This window comes from Macrosteles quadrilineatus, unplaced genomic scaffold (genome assembly GCF_028750875.1).
Source record: "Macrosteles quadrilineatus isolate MER2022 unplaced genomic scaffold, UCM_ALF_1.0 Scaffold_4__1_contigs__length_99947679, whole genome shotgun sequence".
NCBI lineage: Eukaryota > Metazoa > Arthropoda > Insecta > Hemiptera > Cicadellidae > Macrosteles > Macrosteles quadrilineatus.
In genome coordinates this window covers 37,418,779-37,433,184 of record NW_026542597.1, presented here as the reverse complement: position 1 = coordinate 37,433,184, position 14,406 = coordinate 37,418,779, and the positions used below count along the sequence as shown (strand labels likewise).

Here is a 14,406-nt window from a genome sequence, read left to right as displayed (position 1 = left end):
TACACCTTTAAACCAAATTTCATCAAAATCGGACAAAAATTACTCAAGTTATCGCGTTCACAGACGTATATATATATATAAGTCTATATATATGAAAAATAGAAAAATAGGGCTACTATATATAAATAAAGATTAAACATTAATAAACTTAGTACCCAAGTAAAATTATTTATTAAAATATTTACTGACTATAGTTTCGGCTCTAAGGCCATTTTCAAAGACTTTGAAAATGGCCTTAGAGCCGAAACTATAGTCAGTAAATATTTTAATAAATAATTTTACTTGGGTACTAAGTTTATTAATGTTTAATCTTTAAGTATATATATAGAAATAAATATAAATACATATATAAAAATTTGAACGAATGGTGTTTTTGGCCTCTGGGGACATCAAAATGAAAAAGTAAATCGGTCCCGGGTCTAGGTCTTACCGTGCCACCTACGGTAATAGCTACTTCCCTATAGGGAAATTTGCTAATACTTCCCTATAGAGAAATTCGCTAAAAAGTAAATTTTTTTAGCCAACCAACAATAAAAATACAAAAAATACATTTCTTCTACTTTCTAAAGTGTCTAGTTACTTTACTCACAAGTTACCAAGTGTTATGGAGGTATTTCATATTCCTCCTGGAGGATGGTGTCGGTGTCCTCGTTGTGCCCTCCCAAATCTATGGTTTAGCATTCAGCCCCCAAGCAACAAGAAGGATATAGGAGGAATATACTTTGTGAATCACCTGGTCAGTCTTTTAGTATATCTGTTGGTGCATGTAAACTAAAAAGTGTATCTGTGGGATATTGAAAACCATAGATGATTTGTAGTTATTTAACGAGAATATTTGATTGCATGACGCAAAAACAACTATTAAAGTTTGTCTGAACATTAATCATGCTCTGTAAAAGCAATTAACTAACATACTCATAACCAGTTGGTTAGACCTGACAGCAGTTCCAGCTTCAATATTTCTAAATACATTTATTCGTACAGCAGTCAAAGATAAAAAAGCATTGAGGTATGAATTTTGATATGAAATTAGTTATAGTTTTTGTTTTGATACGTACAGTGTTTACAGCTGTTGACGAAACTAATAAGGTCACTGAAGCACCTGAGAAGAGAGAAGAAATATCCAAAGGAACTCAAGAAAATTCTGTAAAGCCAACAGAAAGCTCTGGAGAACCAAGTGAAAAGACAGGGCAAGAAAAAGCACCTGATAACTCGGTAAGGAACAGCTGTTTTTCTTTTTATCATGTGACAAAAATTCTAAAAAGGGTGAATATTTTTTGCAAAAGATAACAATAAGAGTTACGAAAATAATTTTTATAATTCCCATGTACGCAATGAGTCATATAGGGGATTTATGTCATGTAATATAAATTATACTTAAACTAGCAGAGTACCCGTCCATACGAGGTTGGCGTATAAGTATAAAATGCTATCAATGCAAACTAAAATAAATGTAGTGCTAAAATGCAAGCTCGTGCTTTAAGTTTGCAATGGGCGAGGACACATATTAAGAAATTTGGTTTACTATAAATTACTGTATACTATAGTATAGCACATCTACCATAGCCATAATGTTCTACCACTGCACCTAAACAATAGAAAAAAGTAAAGTTCTCAAAGCTTTTTGTTGCTTCTTGGTTCAAATTAGCTGTTGTCATAAATGCAAAAAGAGAATTAATAGTATGTATCTACACTGCACCCTGTTGGTAAACCTTATAATGCTATTGAATATCATAGAACCAATTTGTGTAGTTGAAACAGCTGGCAAAATTCTTTAATTCCTTTTAAATTTGAACGAAAGGTCGTCCCGTGGTCGAAAACTCAACCAAAAATATCTAATGTTCAGATTTCTCTATTTTCACCCCACGCTGTAAATAAAACGTGTGATTAGAATTTCTTCTATTTCTTTTGATTTTCTGTTTATATTTCGTTGTTATTTTGTCACCAGGATGACAACCCAAAAGGCCCATGTTAATTTTTTAAAATTTTAAATTCATTTTTGAGCTTATTTTTTAGCCTAGTTTAATTTATAAAGGGATTCTGCACACCTACAGGAAAATATCTTTCTAACAGTATGCGTAGATTTTACCTACGATGCACACAAGCTTAGAAAAAAGGTTTTAAAGAAACATGCTTGCCTATATATATCTACCGGTATCTATATAATTAATACGCTACATGAAACTTTGTCGGTTGAACTCCTCCGCCATTCCTTAACCGATTTTATCCATTGACGTCTCACTGGCAAGAGCGTGTCGCGTAGATTTGCAAACTGGAATTACATTTTTGAAAAAGTCCCTTGGGCTCTGCCCCAGTGGTTTTGATATGAAATTCATAAAAATAATGTTTACTACTTAAGGAGTGTTAACAAAAGTATTAAGTTTCTTGCCACAAATTGTATACAACTACGTGCCCTTGAAATTACTATTAAGTAGTTTTAATACTTACCATAATTTAACAGGTTGATAATCAATTGTCTTTAATATGATTGTTGCTAATAGACCGGATGTATTCCTACCACATACTGATGGCTCATAAATTAGCCCAATCATTTCATGACTATAGACTGATGATTCATTTATCGTATTTTACTAAATTGATTATTATTATCAATCTGTCTCTAGTTTCAAATTAAATTCCACATTGATCTAGAAGAAACTGTGTTGATTACATAATTTACTAGGTCTTTGGTGGAGATAAGTTGTTTCTAGATTCAATTAAAAAACAAGGACCAGTCCTGCTTTGGCATGGGTGTTCAAACAAATTTGTTAAGCATTGGTCTAATTGAAAGACTCTTGTACATATATAGCTGGACTATACAAATATAATTGGTGCACCTCATTTATGAGCCTCGAGTCATCGGTAGCCAATATATTAAAACTAATTAAGTATAACGTTAGTGTAGTTCTGTCTGAATTAAAATTTCCATTCATCGTATGGATTGAAATGTATTAAAATTTAAAATCAATCTAGACGTATTACTTATAATCTTTTTTTATTCTAATGACTTCATTGAATAAGGTCACTGAAGCATCTGAGATGAGAGAAGAAATATCCAAAGGAACTCAAGAAAAATCTGTAAAGCCAACAGAAAGCTCCGGAGAACCAAATGAAAAGACCGGCCAAGAAAAAGCACCTGATAACTCGGTAAGGAACAGCTGTTTTTCTTTTAATCATGTGACAAAAATTCTAAAAAGGGTGAATATTTTTTGCAAAAGATAAAAATAAGAGTTACGAAAATAATTTTTATAATTCCCATGTACGCAATGAGTCATATAGGGGATTTATGTCATGTAATATAAATTATACTTTAACTAGCAGAGTACCCGTCCTTCATACGGGGTTGGCGTATAAGTATAAAATGCTATCAATGCAAACTAAAATAAATGTAGTGCTAAAATGCAAGCTCGTGCTTTAAGTTTGCAATGGGCGAGGACACATATTAAGAAATTTGGTTTGCTATAAATTAGTGTATACTATAGTATAGCACATCTACCATAGCCATAATGTTCTACCACTGCACCTAAACAATAGAAAAAAGTAAAGTTCTCAAAGCTTTTTGTTGCTTCTTGGTTCAAATTAGCTGTTGTCATAAATGCAAAAAGAGAATTAATAGTACATGTATCTACCTACACTGCACCCTGTTGGTAAACCTTATAATGCTATTGAATATCATAGAACCAATTTGTGTAGTTGAAACAGCTGGCAAAATTCTTTAATTCCTTTTAAATTTGAACGAAAGGTCGTCCCGTGGTCGAAAACTCAACCAAAAATATCTAATGTTCAGATTTCTCTATTTTCACCCCACGCTGTAAATAAAACGTGTGATTAGAATTTCTTCTATTTCTTTTGATTTTCTGTTTATATTTCGTTGTTATTTCGTCACCAGGATGACAACCCAAAAGGCCCATGTTAATTTTTTAAAATTTTAAATTCATTTTTGCGCTTATTTTTTAGCCTAGTTTAATTTATAAAGGGATTCTGCACACCTACAGGAAAATATCTTTCTAACAGTATGCGTAGATTTTACCTACAATGCAAACGAGCTTAGAAAAAAGGTTTTAAAGAAACATGCTTGCCTATTTATATCTACCGGTATCTATATAATTAATACGCCACATGAAACTTTGTCGGTTGAACTCCTCCGCCATTTCTTAACCGATTTTATCCATTGACGTCTCATTGGCAAGAGCGTGTCGCGTAGATTTGCAAACTGGCCTTACATTTTTGAAAAAGTCCCTTGGGCTCTGCCCCAGTGGTTTTGAAAGTTCCCATGTTATCCTTATGAAGAACATAATTGTTTATATTTTGATCAGCTGTATAATTTAATTGCTGTTATTTATTTTTCTATTCAATGAAACGCATTGAGTACATTTATTTACTATTTGAGTTTGTGTAAACATGACCCCCAAGTCGGATCATGTTAGTATGGTTGTATCTTAAATTTGTGTATTTATCGTTGTTTTGTGTCGCTATGACGGATCGTGTTAGCATGATTGTAACTTATATTTGTGTATTTATCGTTGTTTTGTGTAGCTATAATTTGTTTATTTGTTGTTTTTTTCTTTTAAATGCCTCCGACCCGACGACAACGAAACACAGACAGGAGGCGTAATCGTGATAACAACCGCAGCTACAGAACAGTAGCGTGTAAAGGCTTAACTCATCACAGTCAGCACCTGACCCGGGACAATCTCAGCTATTGAGTTGACTCTTTAAACTCATTGTAAATATGACTGTTATTCGTTTTGAAATAACTCCTGTAATACTTTGCAATTGCTCAAATTCGAGCAACATGTACACTAGTATAGATTAACATAGATACTCATAAGGTTAACATGGGAAACTCTAGAGCCACTGGGGAGGAGCCCGAAAGGGTTTTTGAGATAAGAATAATTAGTCTATGGTAATCGAGGAAGTGAGCTATCATCACACCAAATTTCAACCCAATCCGACCAGTAGTTGATGCGTGATTGAACTTCACACAAACTTTCACATTTATAGTCTGAATTTTTGCATTAGACTCGGAAAAAAAAAAAATTACACTTATGCTGGCTGTCTTTTTTACGTATTAATGAGTTAAACAGTGTTATTGTTTAAAGAATACAAAAGGTCGCAATTCTGACAGCCACTAATATTTGAAATCTTATTAACACAACCATCATTAAAATTTAAAAATTTTTGTAAAGAATGCTTTTTATGTAAAAAAATATTAATTTTTGATAGATCTTTCTAGTTTGTCCTTTTTAGGAAAAAATCTTGTCAGTTTTTTTATATTCTTTGTTCTATTTTTACTGGCTCTACATCGCATATTTTTACCACTTATTAATCTAGATTTTTGATATTAATTTTTGATAGATCTTTCTAGTTTGTCCTTTTTAGGAAAAATCTTGTCAGTTTTTTATATTCTTTGTTCTATTTTTACTGGCTCTACATCGCATATTTTTACCACTTATTAATCTAGATTTTTTTAAATTGTTAATTTGTATGTTTTAAGGCAAAGGAACCGAGAAAAGTTCTGAAAGCTGGCATTCTAGTATTCCCAATAAAATCTAAGGTACAGTAGACAGATAAACATAAGGATTTGACAATATAGATAATAATTACATATAACAAATTAGGAAAAATAATATAAGTAGGCCTACAATAAATATAATTAGGTATTTTATAAATAGACAATAGACAATATTTCTTTATTTACATAATTCATAGAGAATAGTAATGTGTCAACAAATTTTTGATGGTTAACTTAAAACTATTTACAACATTGTAGGGTTGAGGGGAAGATCCACTGGTGCTGCTTTTTTTAAAGGAATTCGGCTTCTGTGTAAAATGGTCTGTCCTGTAGCCATGATGTCAATTTGTTCTTGAAGTGTGGCAGTGGTAGTGTCTTGAGCTGCTCAGGTAGATGATTGTAATACAAAGCTCCTTTGTACGCTGGTTTCCTTTAAAATAGGCTGAGATGGTGTGGTGGCAAGGCAAAGTTTGAGGCATGCCTTGTGTTGAATTGGTGTATGTCCTGGTGTCTTGTTTGTTGTGAGCTTATTGCGTGCAGGATTGTTTCAAACAGTTTATGATTATTATTATGATGGGAAAAGTCTACATTGTCACTCAAATATCTCACACCAGCAAACTTATCAATCTGTTTGATATCATGTCTTGAAAGATTTTTCTCAATGACCACATTATTCGATTTCAGGCAAACTCGTTCAAAATGCCCCATTTTCCCACATGCTCTACATTGAATATTCATTGCCCTGCAATACTCACCTGTTTTATGTTTTGATAAACCACACCTCAAACACTGTGTCTCAGGATTTAAGCTGATTCTAATAATGTCCCTTTTGTATAACGGTTTAGTAGTTCGTGTGGCCCCTACCTTTTTACCTTACCCGTGCGTCACATGAAAATGTCCCAAGTGTTTCTATTTCTCGTTGTTGAGCATGTGCCATTTCCATGAGGTAGGCGTCTTTAACGATGTCGACAAGTCTTGCTTTTTCCTCAGGATGTTTTCTGATGAGCTCTTCTTTCATTTTAGGATCACTTAAACCCAATAAGAACTGATCTCACAGTCTTTCGTCAAGTGTGTCTTTAAACTCACATTCCGTCGCACCAGCTCTCAAATTATTCACAAATATACTTATTGATTGATTTTTGTTCTTGACGATTTTTCCAAATTTTAGTCTTTCAGCCAAATAGGACGTTTTTGGTTTATAGAAATTTGAAATAAACTCAACAATTTCCTCGTAATCTACTGTTAAAATATGTGTTGGATAAAAGTTATCAACCACAATTCTATAATGTTCAGCACCAATCCATTTCAGAAGTAAAATTCTCTTAGCTTCTTGGTTGTGTTGTAACCCACAAACAATGATTTCCAACTCAAACCTCTGGTAGTAGTACTTCCATGTTTCCTTGGTAGCATCAAACTTCTAAAACTTGAAATGAGTTCAACTATGTGTAATAGGTTGTTCTATTGTTAATGTAGATGATGCGTCGTCATTCTCATATTCCTTATGTCCGTGCAGCGCCATTATGTAACGTTATTACATTTAAATATAATGAAATATATGAATTAAGAATCTTTAATTGTCAAACGTTCATAACAAAAGTAACAAGTAAACAAACATTGTTTTTATGAAAACATCTGATTGAAATAAATTAAAGAACAATATTTCAGCATACATAACAGTGGTGTGGGGCTGACATTTACTAATTCAAAAACATGCTGTGTGCATTAGAATAAGAATTACCCTTTAAACATTTTACAGTGCAATAAGGTTCTTCATTTGCTACATAATATTAAAATGTTATTAAATATTTCACACAAAATAGTAACAAAGATAATTTTATCAAATAAGTTCAGACAAGCTGGCCTGGTTCTAATCTAAAATCTAGTCTACTAATGGTCTATTATTGACTGTGTGGAGTAATATGAACATTGTTGGCCTATTTTTAAGTACAGTTCCTCAAATACTTTATACAGGGTGGTAATAAAGTCCGAAAACAGTTAAATATTTAAAAAAATAATGTAGATAGAGCTACAATACTTGGTACAAAGTTACAGAGCATAAAACTTTATTTTACCACATATTCAGTAATCCAATAACTCTTCAGGGTTGATCCTGCACAAAATGGCAGATGTTCAAAGATTTTCAAAATTAGCCAATTTCTTTCAATTAAAACACTATTTTAATTAAATCTTTAAACAACTGTTATTTTTAAAGGATGGTCCTTTTGAAGTTCAGTTTGCGGCATTGTATTCTACTAATAAAGACCTTTAATTTGATGTGCATATCAACCTATATGCTTCCTTTTAAGATTTTCTTCTGACTCCCTGAAGAGTTATTGGATCACTGAATAGTGTTAGAGAGTTTTATGCCCTGTAACTTTGTACCAAGTATTGTAGCTCTATCTACATTATTTTTTTTAAATAATTTAACTGTCTTTGGACTTAATTACCACCCTATGTTACAAACTAATTTTTTAAGGTTATTGCTAACTTTCATCATCTAATAGGGTATGGCCCATGATGAGTCAGTAGGTAATCTTAAGGGTAAGCATAATGTTGATATGGGCATCATTTTAAAGGGCATTTTAAGCACAGAAGAATGTCGCAAACCGCACTTCAAAAGGACCCTCCGTTAAAAATTAACAGTTGTTTAAAGATTTATAATAGTGTTTTAATTTAAAGAAACTAGTGGTCGTCCAGTGGTCGAAAAATGGACCAAAAATATGTCATGTACCCGCATTGAATATTGGATACTGAAGTAGACATTCCATTGATATGGACCAGTTGTCGCCATTTTTTTTATTAAAAACATGTAGTTGTGAACCAGTCACAGTATGGGTGTCTAAAATTATATTTTGTATCTTACTTTTGTTGCTAACAAAGTTGATGGGTCAAACAGTTTGCTATAGCTCTTAATAAGTCATTCCATAAGTTTGACTTGGTAAAAATCATCGTGTATTTGAGAGAAATTTGTCATTTAGATCAGCGCAATCTGTTGGTGGCCCACATCAACTACGACGAATTTAATTAAAACTGGCGACAACTTTAACATAGGGATGGAATGTCTAGTTGTAAGTCAAAGGTATAGGCTTCTCTATTTTCACCCCACACTGTAAATAAAACATGTGATTGTAATTTCTTCCATTTGTTTTGATTTTCTGTTTATATTTCGTTGTTATTGCGTCACTAGCATGGCAACCCATAAAGCCCGGCCATGTTAATATTTATAAAATTTCAAATTCATTTTTTGTGCTTATATTGAGCCTATTTTAATTTTTAAAGAGATTCTGCAGGATCTACAGGAAAATATCTTTCTATCAGTATAGGTAGATTTTCCCTATGATGCACACAAGCTAAGATAAAAGGAAGATTTTAAAGAAACATGCTTGTCTATTAATATATAGATTGGCTAATTTTGAAAATCTTTGAACATCTGCCATTTAGCGCAGGATCAACCTTTTTAAGTGCGGTTTGCGGCATTGTATTCTACTAAAAAAGACCTTTCATTTGATGTGCATAATGACCTATGCTTCCACTTAAGATTTTTTCCAACGCCCTGTGGGCCGTCCCCCTGAAGAGTTATTGGATCACTGAATATGTGTTAAAATAAAGTTTTATGCTATGTAACTTTGCACCAAGTATTGTAGCTCTAACTACACTATTTTTTTAAATATTTAACTGCCTTCGGACTTTATTACCACCCTGTATATGCGTCAGTTAGCATGAGAACACGAGAAAAAATGATCCGCAAAAATTTGGTATAAACCTATATACCTACATTTTCCAACAAGTTTGCGGACTATGAGAACGAGGGTTTATGGGGTAAAGGGAATTTCCCATTTTCAACCCTAAAAACAAAACATTTTCAAAACCACTTGTAGAGCTTAAAAAACAAATAATTTAGTATTAAGTGTTGACATGCACTTATTGGAGAAAATTCCAAAAAACATTGAAAATTCCTACGTTATTCTTATGGAGAAAAAGCTGTTGTAGTTTACTTGTTTATAAACATATTTTGATAAAATTTGGAAAATGTATTTATTTCATACTATACTATTAACATTTAAATATAAAAAACAAACACTTTCCCAGTAGCAGCAAACCTACTTGTTAAACTAATGCTAATTAAAGGGAATAAATATGACTTTTTTTAAGGAGATATGATAGTGAAAATCCAATTAGGCAAATTCAAATTTGCTTAGTCTGCAGGTTTGCTGCGGCGGGGGTATTTTATATCCACCTCTGTTTAATTTATATAAAGGGAAAAAGAAATTTGGACCTTGTTAGTGTGCGGGGAGCGGTCCACACATACGAGTCTCGATCGCAATTTCATGTTAGAAGGCTGCATAAAACAGACTAAAGACTCTGTACATAAACTCAAGTAAATTTTGTAATGAACTACCATAAAAGGTACAAGACCTCCATGAAAAGTGTTTTACCTATGACCGTTTTAAAGTAGCCATTTCAGTTCAGTTCTTAGAATTGTTTGCTGTTTCACATAACAGCATTGTTTACTTACAGTACATAATAAGCATATAGTTTTACTCATAACAACAGGGGTAACAGACCAATGAGGTTCAAGGATTGAGAGAAAAAAGTAAAATTGTAATGATTCGAACTTCAACTAATCAGCTGTTCAGGCCAATTTATTTGTTGAGTGTTGCAATTAGTGTTTGGTACAATGTTTCGTTGCATCAATGTCAGTGGCAATGAGAGGTTATAAAAGAAAACACAACCTCTGTTAGAAGTTTATTATTGATTTTTAATTGTAACTAAAACACTGTCGTAGGTAAAGTTATGTATGCAACTTGTGTAAATAATGTTAACGACACTCGTAGAAGTTTTTAAGTCACTCGCCAATGCTCGTACCTTAAATTTTCTACTTGTGTCGTTAATACTAACTTTACGCAATCATTGCGTAAACTACGATTAGAAATAAGTTCATACATATTTTAACCCTTCCCGGACGGGCAAAATTGTGACATAGGACGGGGAAAAATTAAGGAAAAAATAAACATTAATTTTCCTTATTTGTGTTTTGTTATACAAGTATACATAAAATAAACACAATGGAACACTTCATACTGTCAAAATAATTTTTTACTCGTTTTTAACTATGCTGAGAAATCCGCTACCCGTCCGCGGATGAGTAGAAATGCAGCGGATATATCCGCCACCCGTCTTTGAAGATATGACCATGACAACGTTAGGCAATAAATAAAGAACAATATGTAAACAATAAATAAAGACAACGTAATGTTGAGCGCGAAACGCTGAGGGGGGAGCGTAGGAGAGGGGTTGGCACAGGAGAGAGGGGGGAGTGCGGGGGAGAGTGCAGTCATGGAAAGAGCAGTAAATTGGCGCCTTGGTACCGCGAAAACATCTGGTTACTGCTCAAGCACCTGCCAGTCTGTCTGAAGAGACAGCTATATCCTATTTATATATACAGGGTGACAAAAATGTCTGGAAACGGTTTAATATCTTTTTAACTAAATCCGTTAGAAAATTCAAACCTTTCACATCAACTTACATGTATAAAAACTACTTTTTCCAAGAATTATAATTTTTTTCCCTCTACCAGGGGACGACCCATGAGGAGTAGTTACATAATCTTTAATGTAAGCATAGGTTGATATGCACATCATTTTAAAGGTCTGGTCAAGTGGAGTTCATTGCCGGAAACCGCGTCAAAAAAGGTTCATCCGTTACAAAATGGCGGCTGTCCAAAGTTCTTGTTGAATATACCTGCACAGGCCTTACTATTGGTAAATACTCGTTTTAAACATTAGCTTGAGAGCTGAAACCGTATTTTAAAGTCAACCAGCTCATAGACTAATATTATTCAATCTTCAAAACATATTTAAACGGGTTTCACATTTCCCGGCTAATGTTGAATATGAGTATTTACCAATTCTAAGGCCTCTGCAGGTATATTCCGCAAGAACTTTGGACTGCTGCCATTTTGTAACGGATTAACCTTTTTGACGCGGTTTCCGGCAATGAACTCCACTTGACCACATCTTTAAAATGACGTGCATATCAACCTATGCTTACATCTTTTTATTTTCAGAATACTGGAGCCATTAAAGGAGTTGTTATTGTAAGGAATCCTCGAGTAAATGGAGAAACAAGTACCGGTAACCAAATGAATAATCAACCTCAAAGGCTAGGACTTGTAAGAACAAGTGTAAGAGTTTCAGTAAGAGGAGCAATGGTTTACAAAACACGTCAAGTAAGTAAACCTGCAAATGTTGAAGAAAAAAGGCAAACTTTTGCAGACACTGAGTCCACAAATACAAAAGAAGCTAGGCCCTCCAACGAGGAGTCGTCGCCAACTCAAAACGTAACTCCAACCACAGACATTGTGCAAACCCAATCCTCAGCAGATGCAGGGGAACCTGCAAATAAAGGTGAGGTGGAATCTCCCGCAGCACCTAAGTCTATTTCTGCATCCACAACCTCTGCAGAGAAAGGGCAAACTTCAGCTGTTGACTCTGCAAATACGAAACAAGTTGAGCCGTCGACTGAGGCAACACCAACAAACAACGCAAAAAATGTTGTGCAAACTCAATCCTCAACAGCTGCAGAGGTCGGACCTGCAAATAAAGGTGAGATTGAATCTCCCACAGAAAAACTTACTTCTGAAAACCTAAGACCAGAAACAAGTTAAAGAAAAATAATACTCTACTGAAATAAATCTGTAAAAGACAGTGTTTTTTTTCCACATAATGAAATTAAAAAACTGTAATTATAGGAAAGAGAATTTAAGCATGTTGGTACAAGCAAAAACTACAATAAAATTGGAAATCTCAACTAAAATCCAACAAAGTTTTAACTTAGCCTCAATATTAAACACTGTGTTGTAAAGGACTATTAAAGGGGTCGGAATCTTATATGATTTATTTATCGTAAGCATAACTATTTTTCTTTCTTTTTAAGTTTCCATTCATATTATTTTTATTTATGTGCTTTAGTAAGTAAGCTGTTTTGTTTCAGTTATGTTTAACACTGTACACCTTGTTGGAAATAAATTTTATTTTGATTTGATTTGTGGACTGGACAGAAATATTTTCTTTACACAAAATAATTGGGAAACAATTAATTACTTGGTTTTATAATGTTATTAATTGGCATTATAACATTTCAATTCAGTTACTTAGAAGCGTACCTACTTGCTATTTTCTATTTAGGATAACACTTTATAGATCACATTTTAATTGGTTGGGTATTAAAAATAACGGGTAGGCCTAATATAAAATGGCACAGAAACCAAACATGTTTGTTAAACTGTCCAAAAATATGTAACCTATTTGTTGTTTATAATTTGAGTATCTTTGATCTCGTATTATTATATTATATAATTTTACAAACCTATGCTACTATAAAATTTTTGAAAAAAAGCAAAAAATTCCACAAACTTAAAAAGTTAGCGCAAGCAAGGAATTTGGTACAGATACAGGGTAGGGTGTACCTTCCTTTTGAACATACTAAAAGTCCTCTAAAATTAAAGCTGTGCTACGGCCGCCATATTGGAAAATGGTGGAATATCTCATTATTTTTGGCTATAGTTGCTTTATTATTAGAGATACAGGAAAAAGCTTTCTATACAAAACGTACTTCATCTAAAAATTCACATTTTTACCACGTACTTCACAAATCAAATGTAGCATTTAAGTGAAATAGATATCTAGGAACAGGGTGAATTTTATGAAAATCCTTTTTGTTTTAGCAAATTTCCCTATAGGGAAGTAGCTATTACCGTTGGCGGCATGGTAAGACCTAGGGCCGGGACCGATTTACTTTTTCATTTTGATGTCCCCAAAGGCCAAAAACACCATTCATTCAAATTTTTATACATATGAATGAGTTTGCAAACCAGCATGATCGGACCATGGGAACAGGGTTTTATGGGGTAAAAATTGGGTTTTCTCTTTTTTTACCCTCAAAACACAAAATTTCCCAATTTCTCTCAAGACCTTCTAAAAGAGCTTAAAAAACAAATAATTTAGTACATTAAAGTTTTTTTGTACGTTATTGGTAACGGAGAAAATTCAAAAAGTTGTAAATTAAAAATTCCCAAGTTATTCTTATGGAGAAAATTGTAAAATGTTGTAGTTTGCTTGTTTATATATATATTATTTATGGTAGAGTTGTTTGTGTATATTTTGTTTGATCAAACTTGGCAAATTTATTTATTTTATACTAAGCTATTAATATTTTACCAAAAAACACACTTTATTAGTTTCCTTGTAGCAGCAAACCTAGGTACTCGTTAAACCTAATGTTATTTAAACAGATTTAATTGAAAATCAATTCAAACAAATGGAAATTCGGTTAGTCGGCAGGTTTGCTGCCGCGAGGGTATTTTATGTTGATTACTAAAAGATTGATACAGTCTACACAGGCCCAGCCAGATATTATAGCTTGCATATGTTTTGTAAATGATACCATACGCTTAATTGGTGTGTTTTTCACATACAGTAGAACTCCAATTATCCTAACTCCAACTATCTGAATCACCGATTTGTTCAATCACTCACAGAAAGAATTGAAAAAACTTAAAACCAGAGTAATAAGAATGGTTATTTTAGAAGGCAGAAGATCGAAGCAAAATCCAAAACCTCTCTAGCAGTCATGTAGATTTCATCTTCGTCTTCTTCGCGGTCATAGAAACATTGTCATCGTTTTTGGGGATCGTGGTAAAATGTTAAATATATATCACACGGTCAAGTAGTCATCATCATCGTCTCATGTGGTCACGGAAACATTATTTTATCTTCCGTGATCGCGGTGGGGCACACGGAAGATTTCTCAGGTGCCGTTTGACGTCACTAACTGCTGCGTCTGAGGAAACAGACAATTTTATAATTTTTCTATTATTAAATTAAACTGTC

The 14,406-nt window shown here is 33.3% G+C and overlaps 1 protein-coding gene across 1 annotated transcript; it reads left to right on the top strand.

Annotated features, from left to right (window-relative positions):
• The first annotated feature begins 940 nt into the window (after window positions 1–940).
• On the top strand, window positions 941–12,559 carry LOC128993635 (uncharacterized). Its single transcript, XM_054417666.1, has 4 exons — window positions 941–1,215; window positions 3,022–3,147; window positions 5,498–5,557; window positions 11,583–12,559. Exons 1-4 carry the CDS (start codon window positions 1,012–1,014, stop codon window positions 12,180–12,182), a joined length of 990 nt encoding a protein of 329 aa, XP_054273641.1. The 5' UTR covers window positions 941–1,011; the 3' UTR covers window positions 12,183–12,559.
• Window positions 12,560–14,406: the final 1,847 nt, after the last annotated feature.